Source organism: Camelus dromedarius, chromosome 18 (assembly GCF_036321535.1).
Source record: "Camelus dromedarius isolate mCamDro1 chromosome 18, mCamDro1.pat, whole genome shotgun sequence".
In the NCBI taxonomy this organism is placed as follows: Eukaryota; Metazoa; Chordata; class Mammalia; order Artiodactyla; family Camelidae; genus Camelus; species Camelus dromedarius.
The window spans coordinates 39716016-39743278 of record NC_087453.1 but is presented as its reverse complement, the minus strand read 5'-3'; the positions used below and the strand labels follow the sequence as shown (position 1 = coordinate 39743278).

Here is a 27263-nt window from a genome sequence, read left to right as displayed (position 1 = left end):
TTTAACCGGCTCTGTCCATGGTGGCTGGTTAATGTGGGCCAAAAGATTTATTGGTGAATCATGGAGAAAAAATGGAGACACTTAAATATAAAATGTAGACACATTTGCATTCTTACTACCTTGTTGTTGAATACACGTCCTGGTTCTCATTAGCAGATCACAGCATAATTGAGCCCATAGTGTAACACATCATGACCAAAGGATAACTGACATTTTTATGTTCAGAATGTTTTGTTCATATCATGAAAAAGTACATTTATTTGTATGTCGTATTTGTCTTTTGGCTTTGATGAAAAAAAATTTTTTTGAACCACTGTTGGCTAGTAGAAAACATGGATGGCCATTTAAAAAAAAATCTGAGTTTGGTGTCAAAGAACTAGACATTTCTTTAAAATTCCACAGTGGTATTTCAGGTCTACAGGTACTCACATTGAATGGAAGAGCAGGTGCACTCTGGAGGCAGTCTGGGGTATGGGATATCATGGACTTGGAAATCAGACTTGGGTTGGAATCATAATGGAGGGAGCAGGTTGGAAGGGTGGGTTCACCTGTGGCCAACCAGGACTGGAGCATCTTTCTTTATGGAGGAGAGACATACAGATATGCTAATTACCATTGATGTTATCACTCTGTACCATCACATCTCCTGTTAGTTGGGATTCAGTGTTGTATGTTTTTTAATGCTGAGGAGTTCTGCTTTCTCCAACAATTTCTCTACATTCTGGCCCTAAATGAGAATGTTTCCCTGATTCTTCATAATTTCCTAATAAATTGTATGTGTTATAATCTAACAGAATAATGATTGTTTACTAATAGTGATGATAGAATAATAAGCTCCTGGTTGGATTCTCCTAGGATGATGTGGTGGTGTGTTCTGGGAAGTACAGAAGAATACTTACCCCATGCAACTAAGATAGCTAGTAAAGTTCATGTCAGAGGGCAATAAGGATTTAAGATTTACTGAGATTTGTTTCATATGAGTTCTTCTTGTTCCTTAAAATTTAGATTTGCCTTTGCTTTACCTGTTAGGCTTTCTTTTTAATGTTAACGTACATTTAGTGGAATATAGAGAGGTAATAATCTCAGTGGAACTATTTTTTATGTATGTGTCTTACATGTCTTCATTCCTCTGATTTTTCCCGTCCTGATTTCACTTCACATGTTAGTAGAAGTTTATTCTTTGTAGCCTTTCACATTAGAGTTGTAGCCTTTCTGCATCTGGAGTAAATGTAAGCACAACAAACTTGAGTTTGTGTACAGCCCTCCAGTTTCTGCTCTTCAGAACAACTTTTGTAGGTTAAACCCTGCCCCTGTCATCAAGTTCATGTATATTTTTCAGCAACTCACTATGTACATTGCACAGGTTTTATTTTGATCTTCAAGTTGGGGCAATTTTCATTAGCAAGTCCTAGCTAGCATCGTTTACTTCATTTCTTTATATCTGTCATTGTAACCTAAACAATTTAGCACAATTTCTCAAGGAAGGAGTACATATTTCTCTTTCCGCTCCTGCCTAGAATCCCTTCCCTCCTTATCACACCTGGTGAAGCCTAGCTCATCTAAGATTGAGCTCAAATGTCTTCTTTTCTGCAGCCTCCCTCCTCCTCTGCCTTCCGCCCTTGCCCAGCCCCACAGATGTTCTCCTTTCGTAGTCAGTGCTGCCATGACATAACACTTACACCACTCGCATGGTTGTTTCCTTCACCAAGCCTGGGAACCTTGAGGAAGAAACTGGTGCCTTAAAGATGCTGTTTGATTAAATTTAGTAACCCTTTGCATATATTGAGGCAGTGTCAAACATTCTGATGGGCATCATGACTTATTTGTTCCACGTTGGTAAACCAGAGCTAGTCCTCCTGCTTGTTTAAGAGCTTCAGATTTTATTGATAAAGGCTCTGTTCTGAAGAGAAGGGTGGTTTAATTTTAATTTAGTTTTGATAAAATCCATTGCAGTTTTCACACCCTTCGATGACCATAGTAATTGGAGTACTTTGAGCTGTTAAGTAACAGAAATCACAACTCAAACTGGCTTCGGCAACAAGGAGTGGTATGATTTCACAAAGGAGGAGGTTCCAGAATAGGTGGATTTCAGGATTGGTTGGTTCAAGGGCTCCATTGATGACAACAAGGATCCAGTTCTCCACGTCCCTTGCTTGCTCTGCTGTCCTTGTTGCTGGGCTCTTCTTCAGGCTGATGGCAGAATGGCTGCTGCATTGCTAGAAAAGCTCACCACATAAAAATCTCGAGAGTCTGTTTCTGTTTTGTAAATAAGTTCATTTGCCTTTTTTTTTCCTTAAAGTTCTGTGTATAAGTGATATCATATGGTATTTTTCTTTCTCTTTCTGGTGTGCTTCACTTAGAATGACAGTCTCTAGGTCCATCCATGTTGCTGCAGATGGCATTATTTTATTCTCTTTATGCCTGAGTAGTATTCCATTGCAAATATACGACAGCTTCTTTATCCAGTCATCTGTCATTGGACATTTAGGTTGTTTCCATGTCTTGACTGCTGTAAATAGTGCTGCATTATGTTGTACACCAGAAACTGACACAACATTATAAACTGACTATACATCAATAATATATATATATATATATACAAAAAAAAATCTCTAGAGGAAGAAAAAGCAATTTCTTTGTGTAGCTCTTTTCTAGGAGTGACGCTTCTCAGAAGCTCCCCAGTGGACTTTTCACATTTTGTTGACTGACTAATTTTGGGCCGCATGCCTGTTCCTGAGCTGATCACTGATGGAAGGGATTGCCCTTGAACCAGTCATGGGCACTCGACATGCCCGTAGATCACGTACATGACTGTGGATGGGGGTGGTGATAGAAAGCAGAACAAAATCAGGATTCTTTTAGGACAGGAGAAGGAAATGAATGTTGTGCAAGTGACCACCAAGATCCTGCCAACCTGACACTTGCCGTTATTTGTGGTCAGTAATAAGGATGATAACAGCAGCTGTCATTTGTTGAGCACTTGCTGTGGTCAGGCACTGTGCTGAGTACTTTTTACATAATGATTCTCATTTTCAAATGAGAAAACTGAGGTTCAGAAAAATCAAACAGTGCCTGAGTGCCTGAAGAATCTAAACAGTCTTCACTCAATGACAGAGAAATGTGAAAAAGTTGAGGGGCCGAACTGAAATTTAATTGGCTGTTGTTCTACTAGAAATGTTGCAAGTTAGGTATTTAGAGAGTTAAAAATGTGAAGTTATCATTTAAAATCTGTCCTTACCAAAGCCATGCCTCTTGCTTTTTTTTTTTTTTTTTTTTTTTTTGGCTAACAGAAAGCTGGCTGTGGAAAATGGATGTTTTTGTTTTGAAAAATCAAATGCAGTAGATTAAAAAAAAAAAAACCCGCCCCACCACAAAGTTTGTTTATATCTTCATTTCACTCAAATTGAATAGATGAAATGGGATCTGGCCATTTTCATATTGTTTATGTTCTGCTTTGCTTCTTGGTTCTAGGGCAGGATTCCTGGTTCTGCCTGAATTTGTTTTCCTCTCAAGTATCATTTGCAAGATTACTGTAGAAATTAATAAAGAGAAAGTACTTTTATTCAGTAAGCATTGTAATTGCCTTAATATGACATAATACGATGCTATTTTATTAGCATCATAAAATACCTTTCAAATGCGTGTTCCCTAAACCTCGGTCTACTTTGTTGTTCTTTTTCAGTCCAGAGGGAAGGAAAGTGATCTACATCAGTAACCAATGTAATATTTTATATGAAGGGTCATTTGAGGGTCTCATTTCTTTTCATCTCTTTTAATATAAGGACAAAGTTAGATGCTTGGTCTATGTTTCATTTATATGTAATAAAAGGGCCTATGTAAATAAAATACATGAAATCAAAGTGACAAAAGTTGTTTTTACTCAATGAAACTATTATATAAATGGCATCTGTGTGTGTGTGTGTGCGCGCGCGCGCACACGTGCGCGTGGACAGGGATTGCACAGAGGACTGGGGAGTGATGTTATATCCTCTGATGGATAGCTTCTGACTTTTGTTTCACCCATTATATTGCAAAATATTAGGTCCTTAATTAGGTAAGGTTACTCAGTCTGAACTAGCAAGTCCGTTGCTGTTTAGTTACCCATTACCATTTAACAACTCACCCCCAAACTTTGTGGCTTAGAAAAATAACCCTTTTCTTATTTCTTATGATTGTATGTGTTAACTAGGTCTCAAGTGGATGGTTCTTTGTGGGTTATGCTTGGGGATTCTCACATGGCTGCAGTCTGACAGTGGTTTAACTAGGTGTCCATGATGGCTTCATCACGTGGCTGGTGCCTTGATGGGCACAGCCAGAAGATTGGGCTCAGCTGGTATGCTGGGGTGCTTTGGCCTTGCTGTCTTCCTATGTGGTATCGAGGAATCCCTCTCTCATGTGGCCTCTCCAGCAAGGGAGGGATCCTTACACAGTAGTCAGGACACTCAACATACAAAAGCAAACGTTACCAAGCCTCCTTAGGGCTTAGGCCTGGGACTGGCATTGTGTTAGTTAAGGTGAATCAGAGGGCCAGTCCAGATTCACTGTAGAAGGGGAACAAACATGGGTGTGAATACTGGGCAGCTTTGTTCATTGGGAGCCATCTTTGAAGACTAGCTACCTTAGGAACTTTTTTTTTTTTGAGTAAGCATTCTCTCTTTGAGAACCTAAAAACTATGGATCCTCTCCCTGGAAACATGCATGTGAACAGAGTTACCTGCATAAATGGACACATGTGTCTAGTAAAACTTCATGGGATTCCTCGCTGGACAATCCATGATTGTCCAGGTAGGTATCTTTGGTTTAACTGGTAAAGTTTAGAAATTTACTAACTCCTAAGTTAATGATTTAAATAGTAACTTATTTTAAAATAACTACATAAAATTCTTTCCTATGGCTGTTTTAGTAATAACCAATGAGTTATTTCCTGGTGTTTGTTTTTTTTGCTCTTCTAAAAACAATGATTTTCTTGTAGACAGCTATTGTATACTTGTCTATTTCTTTACCATAAATTCCTGGAAATATATGATGTGAGTCAAAGGAATGGACATTTTAAAGGATTTTGGTAGATATTGACTATGTCTTTTTTTCTTATTAAGAACTAAGTTTTAAAAATTGCATTATTGGATACATATAAAATAATGTACTATATGTAAATTATGAAACAAAAATAAAATCAAATCCCTTGAACTTATCATTTGCTTAAACATGAATAGTAATCATATTGAATCTACTTCTACTCTTTCTCAAACTCTTCTCCAGAGATAACTACTATCCTTAATTTTGTGTATCATTCCCTTGCTTAAAAAAAGTTTAATCACATATGTATGTGTTTTTAAACAGTACATTGTTTAGTTTTATGGGTTTTATTGAGCCATAGGAACATGGTATTATATGGTATATGGTCCTCTGTGACTTGCTTCTTTCACAAAATGTTATGTTTTCAGAGTATTTGTCTATGTAGTTTCTCTGTAAAATTTTTAAAAATTCTTTTAACTTTTAAAATATTTCATCATGTAACTATATCCCAGAATTCTGTGATTTCTCCTGTATCTATTAGTTGTTATTTCTCTAAAAAGAAAATCTCTTCCTCGTTATCAATTTGACTACCCAGACATACAGTTTAGAAGCTCTAACATTTAGAAGTATTCTAAATACTACTCTGTATTTAGAAGTTATTAGGTACATACACATTTAGAATTGTTATATCTTCTTGACAAATTGATACTTTTATAATTATAAAATATTCTTTATCTCTAGATTATTTTCTTTGTTTTGATGTTTACTTTGTTTAACATTAATATAGTCACACCAGCTTTCTTATGCTTAGTGCTTGTCTGGTATATTATTTTTCACCCATTTTACTTTTAGCCTATTTTGTCTTTATAGTAAAGTATATTTCTTATAAATAAATAGGTCCCTTCTTTTTTTAAATTAATCCAGACTGATAATCTGAGGCTTTTACTTAGAGTGTTTAGTCCGTTTATATCTAATGTAATTATTGATATGATCAGACTATATCTACCATCTTTTTTGTTTTGTTATTTGTTCTTTGTTTTCTTTGTTCCTCTGTTCTTCTTTTCCTGTTTTCCTTTGATTGAATAATTTTTAGTATTTTATTTTTTTCTCCTCTATTAACATTTTGTTATGCTTTTATGTATTACATTTTTTGTGGTTGCTCTAGAGATTACATATGCATCATTAATTTAGTATAATCTGCTTTAGAGTAATAATATATTACTTCACAAACAATGTTAGATTCTTAGTATAAATCCATTATTCCTTTCCCATCCTTTGAGCTCTTGCTATCTATTTTAATGTCTATATTATGTTATAAAAATGACATTATCATTATTTATTTTTGCTTTAAATAGTTGTCTTTTAAAGAGATTTATGCATACATGCATACAAACACACATCTAATAGCTTTAAAACTTAAAAAAAAAGTGTTTACCACACTAGTTCCTCTCTCTGGGACTCTATTCCTAATATCAGGCTTTTGCTGGTAGTATTTCCCTTTAGCCTAAAGAATGCCCTTTAGTATATTTATAGTTAGGATCTGCTGGTGATGAGTCTTTATTTCTTCTTTATTTCTGAAGGATATTTTCTCTGCATAAAGATTTCTATGTGGACTTTTTTTCCTTCAATAATTAAAAAATGTCTTTTGTCTTTTTATTGTCTTTTTTCACTTCCTATTTGTCAATTGTCTTTTTTACTTCCATTGTTTCTGGTGAGAATTTTTATGGTTGTTCCTTTGTATGTAACATGTCTCTTTTTTTCCTGCCTGTTTTTAATATTTTATCTTTTGTTTTCAGTAGTTTGACTCTGATGATCCTAAATGTGATATTGTCTGTGTTTATCCTTCTCAGGCTTTGCTGAACTTCTTGGATTATTGGGTTGATGTCACTTGCCAAGTTTGGAAAATTCTCAGCTATCGTACCTTCAGATATTTCTTCTGTTCTGTTCTCTCTTCTGGGACTGCCATTATATGCATTTGGTATTATCCTAAAGATATGGGGAGTTTTGTTTTATTTTTGGTCATTCTTTTCCTCTCTGTGTTTCAGTTTGGATAAGTTAGTATGACTATTATTAAGTTCACAGATCCTTTCTTTTGCTTATCTTCTATTTACTCTTAAACCCACTGAATGCATTTTCATTTTTGATACTATATTTTTTATTTAAATTATTTCCATTTAGTTCATATTTGAAGCTTTTCTCTGCTGAGATTTCCCATATTATTATGAAAACTTCCCCCTTTTCCATTAGATGCTTACATAAAACAATTAATTATTAGTTAATTAAGGTTCTTATCTGATAATTCCAACATCCAGATCATTAGTAGTCCACTACTGTTTACCATTCCTTCTCTTGTTTATAAGGCATGTTTGTTACTCTTTCATGTCTTATAATTATTGATTGTATGCTATGTTACGTATAGAACACAGACAAGACTAAAGAAAAGATTTGCCACTAAACAGGGACATATTCCTTCTTACATGTGTCTACAGTGTCATTTGTAATTATGTTGGGGCTGGGTATTCTTGTAGCAGTAGATAAAGTTCACTCCTGGCTTCAGGTATTTTGGTGGTGGTATTCAGATTTACCATTCAGCAGAGCTTGGGGTCTGAATACCAGCACAATTCTAGATATCTGTTTATATTATTTATTGTTCAACTGTCAGCTTTTGGAATCATGGGGAAACCTCTCTCTCTCTCTCTGAATGGAAATCAGACTTGCTTAGTGAGCGGGGCTTCCCTGGATTCTAATTCATCATGTCAGCCCATGTGGTCACTTAAAGTTTGTTAAAGTTCAACCTGTTTCCCCTTAGCCTAGCCTATAGCATTTCTCCTTTTCCCACTGCTTCCTGGGGGATAAAAAGGCCACCGGCCTTTTCTGTCATAGGAAAGGCTTGTCCCTTTTGCGAATTTAGTTCCTTGAGGTATCTTTGCATCATCATCTCTCTGAATTTTTAAAAAAACACTAGTGTTGTAGCTTATCTGGCTTATTGGTTCTTGTTAGGGTGGCTCTGTTGGCTTTTGTTGTTAAGGTCGGAGTGATAGACTCTTGCCGTTTTCTTCATCTTAACTAGAAGTGGAAATCCAAGTCATTTGTTTTGGAGGCTTGCAGGACATTAAAGAGTTAGGGACCTTTTTATTCCTTTTGCTGGTAAAATTGTTCCATCTCTTGCCATTGAAAGCCCCTTTAAGTTGGCTTGTGTGGTCTTTGCCATGACTACCTTTGATAGTTTTCTTGCTTTTAGATAGAACAAGATGTTTCAGACTCCTCTTGGGCACTTCTTTAGCCAGATCCAGAACTGGTCATTTCCCCAGGGATCAGTATGTCTTTTTTTTACAGGAAATGGTATGATTCTAATATGATAATCTGATTTCATTGTTTTCACTGCAATTTCCACATTAGACTGAGTCTTTGTCACACGGAGTTCATGGTCCCAGCAGTAAATATTTTTATTGGAAATCAAAATGAAAGTTCAGCTTACTGACTTAAAACCACATGCTTGTAGATTTTGAAATAAAATGATAACTGTGTGGGTTCTTAATTTGGGGTTTGTGGACCCTATGGAGTCCATACATGGGTTTTCCTGGCGAATTCTGTGAATTTCCTGAGACTGTTTAATTTTAGGCAAAGATATATCTTTTTTTCTCATGACCTTGGTAAAATTAGGAAGCACAATTTTAGGTAACATTAAAATTGTAAATACATTTCTTGGCTAAAATGAAAAGTTAAAAAGTAATACACAGGTGAGTGTATTTCCTCTTTTACTAGCATTATTTCTTAATAATAGTGCCAGATGAAAACCATGAGAAATGCTAAATTTTATATTGTCTATTTGCCTTTTGCTACATGTGTCATTTGATGTCTACCTTAAATTTTCTTTTTCCTTTTTTTTACCTGCTATATGATGGTTCTGCCTAGTGGGCAGTAAGATAGCTTTGGTACTATTTATTCTTATTCCTTAATTTCTACTCTGATCTAGACAAATGAATATGATTACCATTTTCCTTTCCACCTTCAGAACTTTTGTGTCTTTCTCCAGTCTCAGAACCACCCTCAACACTGTGTTGAGTAGAGAAAGTAATAAGCAATGACTGGTGAACAGATTTAAAACTTTTTTCCCATCGTCCTTCATGAGGCCTCCAAATACCGAATGTTGTTTTTTAAACTCTGTGAGTACAGCTTTAAAACTGATGAAATGATTTATATTGCCTCTCCTTTGTACAGAGGAATTTATTGAGAAGTAACATCAACTCAAACTTCCCTTTTCACTTTTTAAAGAGGCTTTGGCCATTCAAATCACCCTCATAAATCACTTCTAAATTTTGTCATTAAGAAAATTATTAATTAAATGTTTAATATATTGGCTGGCTTAGTAGTTACAGGTTAAATTTATAGTGTAGTATAACTGTCTTGCATGTGTTCTTTCTGTTTGTGGGCTTTATATTACATATATAATCAATATGTATGCTGAAATATTTATTTTACATTACATCACATCTACATTATTGTGGATGTTTATAGCCATGCCTTGGCTTTTTTTTCACTCATAAAATACACACTGTGGTCTTGATGCAAAATGAAATCTCCAGTTTTAGTATTTTCCCTTTGGGACTGCTTCGTGATTATGTCTAGGGTGTTGTGGTTAAAATTGGGGGCTACCTATAGACCTACGTGTTGGTATCAGAATTTGTTGTGCTACTTACCTGCAGGTAATTATTACTTTGATCTTGATCATGAATTCAAGTTTTTGAGGCTTTTGAATTTTCTTTGTTTATATGTCCTTCATTTATATGATATATTAGCCTTATTTTTACAGTGGTGGACTCTCATGAAACAAGCGTATTATTTTCAGTTACAAGACTTGGATTTTAGAATCTAAGTTCTTCCATTTCTCTTTTCTTATTTGTCAAATTGAGATGACAGTCCCTTCCTTAAAAGTTAATTGTAAGGCCTTACAGTGATGATATTTGTGAAGGCCCCAGATACGAGGTAGTTGATCAATTAATGGTGAATCAGTAAGTCAGTGATTTTTTCTTTTCTTCCTTAAAAAAAGTAAATAGATTAAAAAATAGTCTAGATACACTATTTCATGAATTAACAGCTTTTTAAAAGGGTTTTCTCTTAAGTGGTCTGCTCATTGCAGGCCTTTTAACTAAATTTTAACCAGAAAGTTACTGAAATTCCAAAAGTACTTCCATCTATAAAATTTTGTCCTGAGGAATTTAGAACCATTTAAGTTAAGCCATTTATTTTTTCCAGTGAGGAAACTGAGATACGGAGATCTGAAGTGCCTCACTTTGGGCTCCACAGATGGAGGTGGTCCCTCCCATCAGTATCCCTCTCTCTAATGGAGCAGAAATCCAGACAGAAGATGTACAAGAGCGTCAGCTGAACGTTACAAACGGTGCCTGCTTCTGTTGTGGCTGCTGCTCTAGTCAAGTTCCCGAGTGTGGATAAGTCTCACGCTCATGCGTGTAGCACGTTTTCCAGACAAATGCAGTGGTAGTGATAGGGTTTTAGGGGCTCCAACGTAGCTAAGGAACAGCATTTCTGCAGGGGGTGGTTTTCTCTAATTCTTTCTGCTGCATGGGACCATTTGTTCCTGGGGCCTTGATTGGAGGTTGTATTTAGATAACTAAATGGAAAAAACTTGGAGCAGAAAGCAAAATCCTATTCTATCATCTGTATTCATGCCCTCAATGAGTATTGGATAAGTTGCCGCACTGAGATGTGACTCTGACAAAGAGAGGGGCCAAGGGAAAGAAAGGATGGAGATACCTCTGTGTTGTGAACCTCAGAGCTGACACTCTGTCGTGACAGGTAGGATAAGGGATTTCCACACTCTTTTTTTTTTTTTTTGAAGCTTTCTTGTTTGTTTTTATTCTTAGTTTCTTTTGGGGGGGGTAGTAATTAGGTTTATTTATTTATTTGTAATGGAGGTACTGGGGATTGAACCTAGGACCGTGTGCATGCTAATAAGCACGCACTCTCCCCTCCGCCTGTACGTCTTAGTTTTTTTGAAATAGGTTTCAATCTAGGAAAATATTTGCCTTCACTAACTAGAATTCTTCCCATTTATGCAGCTACTTCTTATAAGGACAAGTTAGATCTTTTGTGCTTTGGTTATACCTTCTCAATAAAATTAATGATAATATGATAACCAATAAATACCCAGCATTTAATATATGTGCCATATGCCTAGCACTGTGCTATAGATGAGAGATTTTCCTGTTTGAGTGTAACTATTCTAGTATATTTTTCTGCATTTTAAATAATTGTGAAATGCTAAAGCATATATGAATCACATTCTAGTTTGTAAGAGACGAAGTCTCTAGGAGATAATTGTAAAATTGGTTTTTCTTTTGGTTATTTATTATTTATTAAAAAATAGGAAAGCCTGAGTTGTTTTTGATATATTATTGTAAATATCCAAAGTGTGCTAATGGGTTATGGGTTCGAGAGAACTGAATATAGAGAAAACACTAAGCGTGTGTTGGTGACTGTACCCTTTGGACGTGACTGGATTAGACATCTCCACTGCTTATTCCATCTCTTTATAAAGCTCCTTATATTTTCTTGTATATAATAGGTTCCAGGTTTGATAACCATGGGGACACTGTGAAGACTGAAATCATGTGTGTTCTGTCACTTTTAAGGCAGCCCTCTCTTTAATTTCACAAGACAGGCTTGAAAACCAGAAGTAACCCAACTCCAAAGTTGGCAGTAAATCCTCCGACAGGGAAAAGGTGACGTACTGTGTAATAAATTCCTTTGTTGAAAAAGAGATGTTGCAATACTGGAAACTGAAGTACCAAATGTTTCCTTTTAAATTTGGAAAGGCCTTTCTTCATTACTTATCTGTCCCTGTGGACTTCTAACAGGGATGTGTTGAAAGATTTTTCAGATGCCCACTAGCCACAGTGAGAGCAAATGGCAGCATTTATAAGATGACATAAATACTTCGAAATCATCAGTAGTCCTTGGAGATGTGTGGTGAGCCTGCGGAACTGAATGTGAGCTTTTGTCATCACGGAGCCTGCTGTTGGATGCAGGCTGCCTGGGAATGTGGGTTATGTCTCTCCTGTGAAAGAAACTTCCCTTTCCTCCTCTGGGGGCCCTTTGTATCAGAACTGAGGTTAGAGTTGTTTAGAAGAAATGTCTAGAGGAGGAGAGAAAGATTAGGAATTATACTTAAAAATCCTAATCTCATTTTGAGATCCTCTAGAGGAATTGAGTCATAATCGTCTACCATTTAAACACTGCACGACAACCCTACATTAAAAACTTGACACAGGAGGGCCTTTTGATTTTCATTTTGTAATAATTTGGTTCCTTTCCACCACTGCTGCCTCCACTAAGTGAGACAAAGATAAAACAATTAAAAATTATCTTGAGATGCAATGAAGGTGTATCTTAAATATCAGCCAAGAGCTGGTAACTTTTCATGTTTCTCTGTCCTTAATGCAGGTCTTTTCAGTTTGTTACTGGCTTTGTGGACCTAAAATGTGCTTTGACAGTGTGATGTTACTGGGCTGACACATTGCATGTTTTCAGTTGTTGTGACTTGGCGGATGCATCCAGCGCTCATGCTGAAGTGAAAATACCAAGTGTGATGGAGGTCGGATGAAATAAAACAGCTGTAGTGTTAGGTCACAAGCTCAGATACAGGGACGTGAGGTGCACGGGACCAAATCCCATTATGGGAGGCCCGGTCCTGCCCTTTACTGTCTTATCTGGAGAGAAAGTATTGTGAATGCAGGACTATAACTTCGATCTTGGGCAATAAACCTGTTGTAAAGAAAGATAGTTTTTTTTTTTTTTTTACAGAAATTGGGAAAAATAACAGAAGGAATATGTAATGAATAAAAATCATGCATAATCCATAATTCTTGGCTAACTACAGTTAAAATGTTTCCTACCACACTAAGTGGACTTCTATCACATGATTTGTTCTGTTCTGCTAATGAAAGGCTTACCCGTGTGATCATTTTGACCCTTTGAGAAGGCTCAGCTTTCTAGAAGCAGCGGATTTCAGAGCTGCACATCAAAGGCTAAACTTTTTAACTCTACTTTGGGCCCTCAGTGGTGATTGTCAGGCCAGCTGGGAATCACCTTATTCGCAAGGTGAACAAGAGAGACAAGAAGATGATAGACGATGGTTTTTCTCAAGGCCGTCATTCTGCTCACGGCAGTACAGAGTGCTTGCTGAGTGTCCAGCCCCAGGCTGCGTGCTCTGTGCACCGTCTCATTTTGTGCTCAGTGGGTATTACTACTCCCACTGCCCATCTTTATAGGTGAGGAAACTGAGGCTTAAATAAAGTCCCCAGTCTTACTCAGTTGGATTCAAACATCTGTCTGATTGCAGAATAGAAAATACTAACCCCTACTCTGCAGGATCTTTTGGCCTTAAGGTAGAGGGGTGTGTGTGTGTGTGTGTGTGTGTGTGTGACCGAGGGAGAGAATGAGAGAACTGAATACACAGAATGCAGAAGCTGTTCTCTAAACAAGACCTTGCTGCTTAACCCCGGAACTCTCAGCTTTTTCCTTTAGTAAAGATACAGCAGCTCTTTTGTAATGTAGGTGAGCATTTCACTAGAGAAATGATAGCAATGTTGGAAACATTAAGATGAAGAACAAGTAAAGATACTCTATCAACCCGTCTAGTTTCCTTGAAACTCGAAACTTTTTCTGGATTCTAAACGAACCCACAAACAAGCATTCTATAGATGGCCTCCCTGAAGTGGTTTCATATGGCTCAGGGAAGTGGTCGTCCTTTACCTGGATAAAAGGTGCTCTTAAATATTTGGGACTCCATTTTCAGGCATCAGAAAGGATTTATTTTAATCAAATTACTCTCATTTATTCAAGCAAATTAAAAAGAAATTTGGTTGTTGGTAGAAATTAAATATATGATGAACTTCCCATAATAACTCAGTTAAAATAAATGTTATCTTGCCAAAGGTGGGGTGGGTGTTGGGAAGAGATAGACTGGGATTTCAAAATTATAGAATGGATAAACAAGATTATACTGTATAGCACAGGGAAATATATACAAGATCTTATAGTAGCTCACAGAGAAAGGAATGTGACAATGAATATATATATGTTCATGTATAATTGAAAAATTGTGCTCTGCACTGGAATTTGACACAACATTGTAAAATGATTATAAACCAATAAACATAATTGTTTTCTGTAAAAAAAAATCTTATCAGACCAAATGACCTTTTTCATGTATTGCTGCTAATAATGTCTGATAAATACATCTACATGAACTTATCAGAAATTGTTTTTGACTCAAAGCAAAGTCATCTGTTTGAGCTGGAAGAAGTCTTCTTTCAATGTAAAGTTTTCTGAGCCATTTTCCTTCACCTGCAAATGGCTCTGTTTATAGATTATAAGAATGTATTTGGCCCCAGATATCCATTGGTGGATGAATGGACAAAATGTGGTATATACATATGGTGGAATATTATTCAGCCTTAAGAAGGAAGGAAATTCTGAAACATGCTACAGTATGGATGAGCCTTGAGGCTGTTGTATTCAGCAAATTAAGTTAGTCACAACAGGACAAAAGTGTATGATTCCACTTATATGAGGTACCACATAGAAATGGAAAGTAGAATGGTGGTTGCCAGGGTTAGAGGGCAGGAGGGATGGGGAGTTGAATGGGTACAGAGTTTCAGTTTGGAAAGATGAAAAAGTTCTGGAGATGGATGGTGGTGGTGGTTGTACCACAATGCAAATAAAAATGCCAGTGAATTGTATACTTAAAATGATTAAATGATAAGTTTCATGTTATGTAAGTATTTTACCAAAAAAAGAAAAAAAGAATGCATTTGGGCTTAAAAAAGAGAACTCAGTTACAGTCCCTATACAGATAGTTTTTGTTTTCTTTTGTTTTTTATCTCATGTAACGAGAGGCCTCAGAAGAGACGGGCTGGTTGGGCTACCCAGCGGTGCTGTCTGGTCCTGGGTCTGCCCTCCATCTCCTCCCTTCCTCTGTGGTCAGGCCTTCCTCCTCGTGCATGTCACCCTGTGGTTGCAGGATACCTGCTGTGCCTTGATTAGCTGTGCAGGTGCAGGCAAGGGAAGTTGCATTTAGTCAGATGTTGCTGAGGCATTTAACGTAGCCCTCTCTGAACATCCACTGCTCCTCCATATTTCACAGCCCTGTTGCAGTTGCCTGAGCCCATATGGCTGTTTCTGGCCAGTGGACTAGAGTGGACATGGTATGTGTGACTTCCAGGCTAAAGCTATAAAATGGCCCTGGGTAGCCCATTGGCTCTCCCAGTGGGGAAACGATCCAGGAGGTGCATTTATAGATGGTGGCGCTTCCATCACCCTAGGCTTGTTCCTGAGTGGCTTTGGAGCACAATTCCTGGTGATCCAGATACAGCTTATAACATTAAAGAGAATTTATATTTTTGTTGTATTAAGCCACTGAGATTTGGGGGTTGTTTGTTTTTGCAGCTTTGTGTACTTGTTCTGACTGATACTCCAGTGTGGGATTTTGACAGATAAGTTTGAAGAAGTGAGCAAAACACGGAGGCTTTCAGGATGGGTGTACGTTGATGAAGCATGGAATTCAGTTGGATAAGGAGGAAAGTGAGCGCCTAAGTGGAGTGAGGGATAGTTAAAAAGCAGCAAAATTAATGGGTGGCACTTTTTGATGAGGTGGAGAGAATGTTGGAATAGGAGTGCTCAAAAGATGAGCTGGAAAGATAGGAGGGGTGGAATGATGGCAGTGAGTCTATGGAGGAGTTGATGTTACTGATTATGACATAGTCATGGGAATGAATTTACAAGTAATGTGGGTAATTTGAAGAGAGGATATCAGAAAATCTAGAAGCCAAGCTGTTGGGATCATTATCTAGGTAAATATTAAAATCAGCAAGAATTATGACAAGGTGTAGTGTTGGGCAGAGCAGAAGAAAGCTGGGAGCTTAAGTCTTAAAGGAATGAGTGTGTAAGTTTGAAACTTTTTATATTCACCTCATTCTAAAATGGTAGTTTAACTGACTCAAGGTTGACAAGTTTTTTTTTTCTGTTTGTTTATTGCCTTAGCATTTTTAAGATACTAATCTTCTGATGTCTTCTATTGCTTGAGAATATATAACTTGCCAGTTAAATTTATAAATTAAAAAAATTTTGTAGATGATCTTCTTTTTCTTTATAATTAGTTTTTAATATTTTCCCTTTGTCTTTAGTCTAGAGTTTCACATGGTACACCTAAGGATGGGTTTGTTTTTTATTCATCTTCTTTGGAACTCTGTATCCATCTTCTCTTTAAAGATTTCCGTGTAACTTAAATTCTGGAAACTCTTATTTATTATTTCTTCCCCTGTTCTTTCTCTTCTCTTTCAAAATGCCTGTTAATATGTTGGATGTTCTCATTTTACATTTCAGATTTCTTAACTCCTCATTTTCCTTCTCTTGATCATTCTAGTTTGTTTTTAAGTGTTTTTCCATGGATATATATTCTAATTGTCTCTCTTGCATTGAGTTTTAAATAATTTTTTTTTAATTTGAAAAGTTTTATTTGATTCCTTGAAAAAACCTGCACACCTCTCCCAACCTCTGGCTCCCAGATTGCCCTGTTTTTAAAAATTATGATCTCCCTTTTTATCTTGGTTCTATTACAAGGCTAGTCAAACTATGATCTGTGGGCAAATCTGGCCTGTGGTTGATATTTGCATGCCCCATGAGAAAAGAATGATTTTTAGTTTTTTAAAGGGTTGTTACAAAAATAAAAGAGTGTTTGACAGAGATCAGGTGTAGCCTGCAAAGCCTAAAATGTTTATCTTTCTTTTTCTTTTTACAGAAAATGTTTGTCAGCCTCTGTTCTGTTATCACCACTTCTTGGTTTGGTAACCCCTCTGTGTTTTGCATCTACTCATTCTGCGTTATAAGCATGTGTGTGTGTGCGTGTGCGTGTGCATGTGTGTGGTTTGGAATGTTCAGTGTGGGTTGTGAAAGGTTGAGGGTTGCTTCCAAGAGAGGAACTATGTTATAATTGTGATGTCTTAGGTGTGGGGCATATTGGAGTCTCACCAATAGGAAGCACACTAGGAAAGTGAGCTGGGGCTGGGCCAGGGGTTGGGATTAATGGGAGAAGACCTGGCCATGGAGATTGGCTGGCTCTCAGCAGGCTGTGGAATGTCTAGGGTTTCTGCTGAGTACAGGGCTCCAAACCAAATCCCCAAGGTTGGTCTATAGAGCACACAGTCAAGGCACTGGCATCTGGACTGGCCAGAATGACAGTTAACTGAATATTCAGTGGCCAACCAGAGGTCCAGCACCTCTGGGGAGATCTGACAACATGCAGCAGCTCCTCTCCCAACTACTGTGTACTCTGGGTCTAGCACCAAGTAGGTGCTCAGTGACAGTCTGGTGAATGAATGGATGAGGGGAAAAATGAAAATCAAGTTCATATTTTAGGGACTGATAAACACCAGCAGGTATCTGCTGAAAACCTTTGTCCTAGACTCCTAACTAGTAGGAAGAATCTGGAGAGATACTTCTAGTGGTGGTTTTGTAGATGCCCTGGAGATTTTCTATGTAAACAATTGTATCATCTGCAAATAGGAGCAGTTTTGCTTTTTCCTTCCTGGCCTTTGTGCCTTTTATTTCTTTTTCTTGAATTAGTGCAATGGATCAAACCTCCAGAATATTGTTGAATAAAAATGATAAAAACAGACATCATTGCCTTGTTCCTGAACATATGAAGAAACAATTCAGTAGAAGTTCTTTATTTCCAGAAATTAGTGATTGAACTTAGAGGCTTTATCAAATTGAGGTGTAATTTTTTTGGTATTGGGCAAGACTACCAAGGTATAATTTTATTGAGACATCATGTCTGGTTGTGTGTTTTTGTAATATTAGCAGCCATTGATGAGTGTTACCTATATCAGTTATTACATTATAGGTTACAAATGGTTATATTCTAATTTTGTTAACTTCTTCTTCATTCATTAGCTTCTTTGGAGAACATTTTCCTTCATGAACTTTTTGGTGACCCTGCTATGTGGTTCCTATAGGAAGGACAGAGAAATGCTTGATTGTTTTCTTTCATTTATCCTTTTCAGAATAGTGAATTAGTTCCATAGCATTTTCCAAAGGTGACAAATGCTTTTTAAAACATAAGTTGTGAATTCACTATGTGTTTCCATCCACTTAATTGTCATTGATGCTAAATAAGTGTGTACTTTTCTAAGTTCTTTTTAAAAATTTTCATTTTTATTAAGTAGAATTGTTACAGTTTGACTGCACATTTACAATATATTGCATGTAAACACATATGTACAATATACTGCACCTATTTTAAAAAATTTACATATGTGTACTGTTCATTGTTTCTAAGAATGTTTACAGCTTTAACTTTTTAAACTTACATAGTTATCAAAGAAATAAAGCCAACCACAAAATAAGAATTAATTTAAAAAGATACACATACCCTACTATTAACAGCAACATTATTTATAATTGCCAAGATATGGAAGCATCCTAACTGCACATCAAGAGATGAATGGATAAAGAAGATGCAGCATATATATGCAATGGAATACAACTCACCCACAAGAAAGAAGAATATTTTGCCATTTGCAGCCCTTCATTCACTGTTTTTTTCATTTCAAAAACCAGAATTTTGTAACTGGCATAAACATTTCCATTGCATCAAAAAGAACAAAATACCTAGAAATAAACTTAACCAAGGAGGTTACCTATACTCTGAAAACTGTAAAACACTGATGAAGGAAATTGAAGATGATACAAAGAATTAGAAAGATATCTTGTACTCTTGGATTGGAAGAATCAACATTATCACAATAGCCCTACTACCCAAAGAAACCCACAGATCAAATGTGACTCCTGTCAAAATACTCACGACATTCTTCATAGAACTAGAACAATTTCAAAATTTATATGGAACCATAAAAAGCCCCAGACTGCCAAAGCAATCTTTTCTAGATCTTTATTTTTTTATTTTCTTTCTTCTTTTTGTTCTCTTTTCCTATGGTTCAGTGACTAGAGAAATTCCTTTAACATTTGTTGTAAAACTGGTTTGGTGGTTCTGAATTCTTTTAGCTTTAGTTTATCTGTGAAGCTTTTGATTTCTCCATCAAATTGGAATGAGAGCCTTGCTGGATAGAGTATTCTTGGTTGTAAGTTTTTCCCTTTCATCACTTTTAATATATCTTGCCCACTCCCTTCTGGCCTGTAGAATTTCTGCTGAAAAATCAGCTAATAACCTTATGCGAGTTCCCTTGTATATTATTTGTTGCTTTTCTCTTGCTAATTTTAATATTTTCTCCTTATCCTAAATTTTTGTCAATTTGATGACTGTGTGCCTTGGTATATTCCTCTTTGGGTTGATCCTGTGTGGTACTCCCTGTGCTTCCTGGACTTGGTTGACCGTTTTCCTTTCTTAAGTTAGGCAAGTTTTCAGTTATTATCTCTCCAAAAATTTTCTCAGGTTGTTTCTCTCTCTCCCTTCTCTTTCTGGGACCCCTATAATGTGAATATTAGTGCACTTCATGTTGTCCCAGAGTTCTCTTAAACTATCCTCATTTCTTTTCATTCTTTTTTTCTTTTTTGTGTTCTGCAGTAGTGATTTCCAGTAATCAATCTTCTAGCTCATTGATCTGTTCTTCTGCCTCATTTAATCTGTTCTTGTTTCCTTCTAGTATATTGTTCATTTCAGTGATTTTATTCTTCAACTCTGTTTGGGTATTCTTTATATTTTCCAACTCTTTGTTAAAAACTTCACTCAGTGCATCTCTACTCCTCTTGAGTTCTCTGAACATCTTCACCATCATTACTTTAAACTCTCGGATAAAATGCCTATTTCTTCATCACTTATTTATTCTTCTGGGATTTTATCTTGTGCCTTGGTCTGGGAGATATTCCTCTACCGCCTCATATTGTCAATCTTTGTATTTGTATTTTTAGGTACGTTAATTACATTTCTTGACCTTGGAGAGGTGGCCCTCTGTGGGAGGGGTCCTTTACATCCCAGCAGTACACTCCTGTCTTGTCACCCAAGGGCCAGGGTCCAGGCAGTCCCATTGTAGACTCTGGCCTGTGCTTGTGGATTCCTTCCACAGACTTTGGGATTGTTGTTTTTTTATTTCTGGTTTCTGCTCCCTGGTGGATGAAGTTGGACTAGAGGCTTATGCAGGTTTCCTGGCAGTAGGAGTTGGTGCCTGCCCACTGCTGGGTGAAGCTTGATCCTGGACATCTGGTGGGTAGGGTCATGTCTAGAGGCATTTTTGGCTCAGGAGGTCTGCTGATGGGTGGGGCTGTGTTCCACCCAGTATGTTGTTTGATCTGAGGCTTCCCTACAGGCTGTTGGGTGGAGCTAGGTCTTCGTGCTAATGATCCAATCAAGATGGCAGCCTCCAGGAAAGCTCATGTAGATGAACACTCCCAGAATGTCTACCACCAGCTTTTACATCCTCTGGGTGAGCCTCAGCTGTCCCTTATGTCCCCAGGAGACCTTCCAAAACCAGCAGGCAGGCCTGTTCCAAGCTCCTATGAAATCACTGCCTCTGCCCTTGGACCTGACACACGAGAGATTCTGTGTATGCTTCCCAAGAGAAAGAAGTCTCTGTTTCCCTCAGTCCCGTGGGGCTCCTGGAGTTGAGCCCCACTGGCCTTCAAAACCAGATGTCCTGGAGTCTCCTCCTCCTCCCAATGCCAGAACCCCGGGCTGGGGAGCCTGACATGGTGCTTAGAGCTCACACTCCTGTGGGAGGGCCTCTGTGACTTAATTATTCTTCAGCTTGTGGGTCACTCACCCGGGGGGTATGGGGCGTGATTATATCATGAGCACTCCCCTCCTACTGTCCTACTGTGGTTCCCTTTTTATGTTTCCAGTTGAAGGAGAATTTTTTTGCTACATTCCAGTCTTTTTTTTGTTCGTTGTTTAGCAGTCAGTTGTGGTTTCCTTTTAGTCACAAGGAGAGGCGAACTCGTGGTCCTTACACTCTGCCATCTTGAGCAGAAATCTAAGTGCTTTTAGAGATTGGTATTTATCACTTTCCTCTAGGTTTGTTGTTAGGTCTTCATTCTTTGTACAATCCACATTTCTGCTAAAATCTCAGAATGTACACACACTCTTGCTTGTAGGATTAAGGACAAAAGGAGGATGTATTGGAAGAATTATTTCTAGTATCTACGAATAAAGAATGGAACTGTTTGCCTCTGAATTACACTTCAGATGTATGGCAGCATATTCTAAGAAACCTTGGAATTTTGTGGACAAAACCACAGAAGTCAAAATTTTCTTTGATTGGAACCTGTAGAAGAACAAACCTTTGGTGTCAAGAATCTTATGTTGAAGGTGATATACGTCAAATAGAAGTCGTAATTTTAAGTTTCTTGTTTAAAAAAATCAATCATTGGAAAACCCTACATATTCCTGTGTAACAACAGAGGGAAAAAATCTCTCTGACACATACTATGTGTTTTTGATGTAATGTTAGCTTCATGTGGTTTAGCTGTTTGACTTGAGGCATGTGTACATAACCTTGTGAACACCCATTTAACTTGTAATATACCAATTTCCTAACAATTATTATTGTTCTAAAGTATAACATTTCACTGTTCAACATCAAATATGTACACAAAGGGAATTAAAATTTATGGAGTTCCATGAGCTTAGCACAGTGTCTCTACATAGCAAATGTCAAAAGTGGTTTCTTTTCTATTAGCTTCATTTTAATTTTTCCCTGATTATAAAAATAATATTGTAAAAAATTAAAAAAATTAGACATCATCATAGTCCTGCCCACAAAGTTATACATTAAATTGCACATCTAGATCTTTGTCTAAGGATAGATACTCACAAAGAGATACTTAGATCTTGAAAGATATTTACATTTACTTTACAAAAAATACAGGAAAGTTATTTCTGGCAAAAAATAAATGATTAGAAAAAAACCTTTGACAGGTATTGAATGTTTTGTATTTTTGGCAATGAGTGTATAATGTATGTGCATACATAATATACATGTGTATGTGTGTGTGCATATGTGCGTGGTTATCTGGAGGGCAGAGAAAGTGAGGGAGAGAGGGGAGAGGGGAGCTGTACATATGAAGAGAAAATTTCTCAAATGAACGGCACCAACATTATTGAACAATTACAGATAATATGTTTAAGGGAGATTTGCTGTTAGTGCCTAATGACTGTCACAGTATATACTAGCCAAACAGAGACTGTATGTTGTATCAGTTTGTGTTGGTTTTGGCTTCCTGTATTTAAGATTTTTTTAGACATTATTTAAAAGAAGTTGTTTATTTCATAATCTTAGTCCACATTTCTTTTTGATTGCTGAGATCCTCCCCTCTCCATTTTCCATTTACCAGTGTAGTGTGCCTGTGTGTGCGTGCGTGTGTGCATGTGTGTGTGTGCATGTGTGTGTGTGCATGTGTGTGCATGTTTATACCTGCATGCAGATTCATGACGTGAAAAAAACGTTATATTGTCCTTGGTCCCCTTGGAGAATCTGAGTGGACCCTGGAGATGCTCCTTCTTTCTCTGTGATTTTCTGATCTGTAGAGTTGAGCCTTACTTCTCCTTTAGTCTCAACAGATGCTTAGATCATTTGATACCTTTCACCTATTACATGAATTAGCAGAGGGCTCGATTTTCTAATAAAGTAGTAGAACGTCTTTTGTAGGAATCTTCTTTTTTTTTAAGAGATGGGAAGCGGAAGTTCAGTTGGGGGAGGAATCATTTTTAATGGAAAAAAGTTTTATATAAAAGATACCAAAGTCTTTACGTATCTACTGTTCTTGTTTGGGTACAAGGACACTGACCTTTTTGTTAATTAAATTGATTTTATATTTAAAAAGTGTTTCAACTGGCATTTAGTATTTTTTAAAATGGGCATACTTCTCCAATGTTTATCAAAGTAGCTTTTTTTAATATATTTTATATTTCTAGGAAAAAGTCAAGCTCTTTCTTCAGAAATCTTTTATGTGAACTTATCAGCCTACAAATTAAATTTCCCTTGTCTCTACTGTTGTGGCAGTTTCTTCTCTAAGCAGGTAGAACTGCAGTGGAATTCTAGGCAGTGCCTCCCCCCGCTGCCATGCCTGCCCTCCCTCCCTGTGGCTGAAAGGTCCCAGTTCACCTCAGAGGGTTAAAATGCGCTCTTTCTTTAGAACTACAGAGAGTATATGTAAATTAAGAAGGTGAGAAATGTGCCATTTTATTAAGTCCACTTTGCATTTGCTGGTGTATGGTGGGCACTGAGGTGGAGAGTAGGTGGGGGAGATTCAGGTTGCCCCTGGCTGCCTAGATTTCTCCCACGCTCCCTCATGTGTGGGGTGCCAGAGAGAAAATGGGAGACTCGGGCCAATTGAATGTAAACAAATAAAGACATTCTAAACAGTTTTTGGTAGTTAGCCATCAGTGAAAATGAGACAGAACCCTAGGTGATTCCTAGGTAGGGAATCTAAACTCCTGTATTATGTGAATTATTCCTATGAAAGGGGGGTTCCCTTTTATTTTTCTTTGTGTCCTTCGTGTTTCTTTAGTTTCTGCCAAATCTTGTTACTAAAATTAGTAGATTGTCCTTAGAAATCATTTCATCCATCACTGAATTATTCTCTGGCATAACTACCTCTTAAGTGGCGCGTAACGGTGTTTTAATGCTAGTAATTCAAGAAGGATGTTTAGTACTGCTTTTCCTCAACTGCTGTTGGTTTCCTTGTATTTCCAGGATGTGGGGAGCATCTTGTGCGCACCATACTGGCTAGAGAATGTTCACATGCTTTACAAGCTGAAGATGCTCACCAAGCTCTGCTGGAGACTATGCAAAACAAGTTTATCAGTAAGTATAATGTTTAGAAAATTACTTCCTTCGAAATCGAGATTGTTTCACTGAGCTGTAAGTTTCATGAGTCAGGTACCACATTGATATTGCTAGACCTAGGTCCAGGGCCTGGCATAGACTTAGACCCTCAATTAATATTGGCTGTGAAAAGAAGTAAATATAGCTACTATAAATAGCTACTCAAGATAGCTACTACAGCATGCAGTTTACCATTATAATTAACCAACTGCCCAAGTTGTGAGACATGGTCCGGGATTAGAGTGATACACAAGTATAAAATTCTAAAAAAATCAAGGGAAACCCTCCTCTAAAAGTTTTTTTGTAACACAGTTTCACTCTTTTTTTAAAAGTCAGTGTTGTCTTCACGAATCTAGTGCTGCCATGTACGTTGTATAGGGTTGAGTTGGGATCTTGCTGCGTTCTGTTTGCCACGTAACCTGCTGTGAGGCTGCATCTGCTTGGAGGAAGGGGTGCCTTTTCTAATCTCTAGAAAGATTTTGTGTAGCCCAGCAGTGGCTCTGTACAAAATCGTTACTTGGGGTTAAAACAATTTGACTTAGTCTGATTTTTCCCATCGTTTAACATTGAGCTTACCACTGTGGAAAGACTTGTGAAGTTGTATAGGAAATACAAAGCACAGTGAAAAAGGGTAATAAGCCATGAGCACATTAACTAGGGAAGGAGTATCCCAGGGTTAATCTAGGGGGTAGCTCCACTTAGAGAATTAAGACAGACTATGATAAGGTGCTAATTATGTGGTGAGGACGACGCAGACAAAAGTGTAGGAGAAAGTCCACCCGAAAAGGACTCGTGGATGATGGGCCCCTGGAACTGGCCCCAGAAGACAGGGAGAGGAGGGGAGGAAAGGATCACAGACCTAACAGTGGGGTTAGGCACGGTGAGGGCTAGACCGCTGTGTGTCTTATCTGGAGGGAAGTGGGCAGGGCTGGCTTGGCCAGGTGGGGCCAGGGCACAGAGGGCCTTAAAATCTCACTGTAGGAGTTCACATTCAGTCTGATAGGAAGGAAAGAACCTTTATGTGTTCTTAAGTTGATAAATAAAATGATGCTTTAGGGGAGGGTTTATAGAGTAGATCTAAGGTTGTCCAAGCCCATCTCTATGGGAGGGAGCTTGGGGGCTGGGAATGATCCAGGTGATGGAGAGGAAATGGTGATTTTGAGGGAGGCTTCAGTGGAGAAAGCAGAAATATTGATAGATTTTGCTACTGGAGGATGTGGCCCTCTGGGTCCAGCCAGGAGGTAGAAGTTGTACATAAGGTTAACCAGGGGAAATTTAATATAAGGAATCGCTAACTAACAAGAGAGTGACTGTAAGCTATGAGAAAACTCTCTGTGGTGCTCTGGAACTGAGAGAGAGTGTCCAGGGAAGGACATACTTGGGAGGGGCTCAGACCTTTTTGGGGAAGGTGTGGTATGGCCACCAGGTTGCAGAAAAATTCACTGGTTTGGCCAGGCTGGGACTGGCCTGGAGTTGCTGACACAGCAGGCCACCCTCTGGAGTGCAGTGTACCTGTCTTTTGAGTGGTAGTATGTTTGATAACTCTGACCTTCCACAGCAATAAGGGATTTTTTAAAAAGTAATTTTACACTATGACTAAATACTTGTTTTTCTATATTTTTTTCTAAAGCAGTCTTATTAAAGTGAAGATTTTTTCTTGCTTTTTTTTTTTGCCATTTGAAGCAAACTCTAAAATGATCTTAAATGTAGGGTTCTTTAAAAACTCTATTTTTGATAAATGAGACTTTAATGTGATAGAATGGAGTAAAATTGAAAGACATTTTGAAGATTAAAATGTTGTTTCCACTTGTATTACCATCATGCCAAGATCCAGAGCTTTGGTTTGATTTAATATAGGAAGCATAAAGCAGAATAACCAATTCGTGCATTTTTTTTAAAAAAAAACCACTGTTCGTGTAACGTACAAAACCCATAAAAATGGGTACTGTAAAAATAGTGCCTTAATAATACTTCATGCTAACCAGCTGATTATAGACTGAATGCTTAGTTAAGTAGGGAAGAGAAATAAATAGATTTCCTTTTCAGTTGTGCTTTTTAAATCACACACACACACACACACGATTCAAATGTGACTTTTCCTATTCATGGTTATTTTTGAACGAACTTGGTTTCATGAATTATTCTCTTTTCATGCAAACTGTGGCTGCACATGTGGTATGTGGACTTCAGGGTGTCATTATAGCTTCCTTCTCAGTTCTCAGCAAGTAATATCGCAGTACATTTTTTAGTTGGTTTGACTCTCTACTAAATATAATGGCTGATGAAATGTTATCTGTAAAAGTCAAATTTCCCTTGTCTTCTCTCTGCATTTCTAAGCTAAGTTGTTGGTGTCATCAGCCTGCAGTCTATGTGACTATTATTGAAAAACTCTACATGGTGTATAGTATCATGATTTTTAAAAAGTGGTTTTTGCTCTGTGTTTATTTTATTCCTTTGGGGAATGTTCTTACGCTCTTATTGACATCATAGGTTTACTGTCGAGGGCTGAATGCCATCAACAATAGAGACGGAAGGGTCTCTAAGTCCACTCATGATTTTCTGCCAACTTGAGAAGTTATGTTTGATAAATATTTTCTTTTAATGACCAGGTTCTTAGCTAAAGCCCTGATAATTCATGAGCATTACCTTCACAGGAGGAACAAAAGTACATCGTCATTACACACTTTAACCTCTTATCTGAGGTCGTCGATTATGTTTCATGAGTTTCTTTATAATTTAGAAAACTTAAAAACATATTGTTCTCTTCACCAGTGCATTTTTGGATTTTTACAAGACTTTTCTCCATATTCTTCATGTTTCTTTTTTTTTTTTTTAACACTAAAGTCATTCCTAAGAGAACCAATTTTTTATCTAGTCAAAAATCAAACATGTTTCTCCTTCATTATTATAAGCATTGTGATATATGGCCTATTGTACACATATGTCCAAATTGCAAAATAAAGAAAATAATAAATTAGGCATTCCCCAAAGCATTATTCATTACTAATTCTGGGGCCCAAGGCTTTTTTTTTTTTTTTTCCCAATTCTAGAATTCTATTCTTTTCCTTTTCTCCAAGGTTTTTATACCTTGAGAATTTTTAACATCTTTTTATTTAAATATTAGTTAAAAGTCACGTATGTACTTTGCTGGCTACTATTAAAGAGTTGCAAGTAAACACAGCAGAGCAGCCTTATTATCAAGGAACTTGCCTTTTAGGAGAAGGAAAAAGGCAGATGTGCCATCAGTGAAATCTAAGATGCAGTATGTTTCATACTAAAGTTCAGGAAGTACAGGGACTTCCCTTCCTGGCAATTTCATGAAATGGAGATCCTGGAGCCTTTGCAAATAATCTAACAATTCTGGACAAAATACTCATGGCAAGATCA

General features: G+C 37.3%; 1 protein-coding gene across 9 annotated transcripts in view; it reads left to right on the top strand.

The window, feature by feature from the left end:
* TASP1 (taspase 1) overlaps nt 1-27263 on the top strand; it is a 258318-nt gene that overhangs the window by 108762 nt on the left and 122293 nt on the right. For all 9 annotated transcript variants that reach the window (XR_010376678.1, XR_010376679.1, XM_064475888.1 and 6 more), the window contains one exon: nt 23745-23855. Coding sequence is in view for 7 of the 9 variants with exons in the window: in XM_064475888.1 (XP_064331958.1) it covers nt 23745-23855 (111 nt within the window). In the remaining 2 variants the exon portion in view is untranslated. The remainder of the gene's footprint in view (nt 1-23744; nt 23856-27263) is intronic.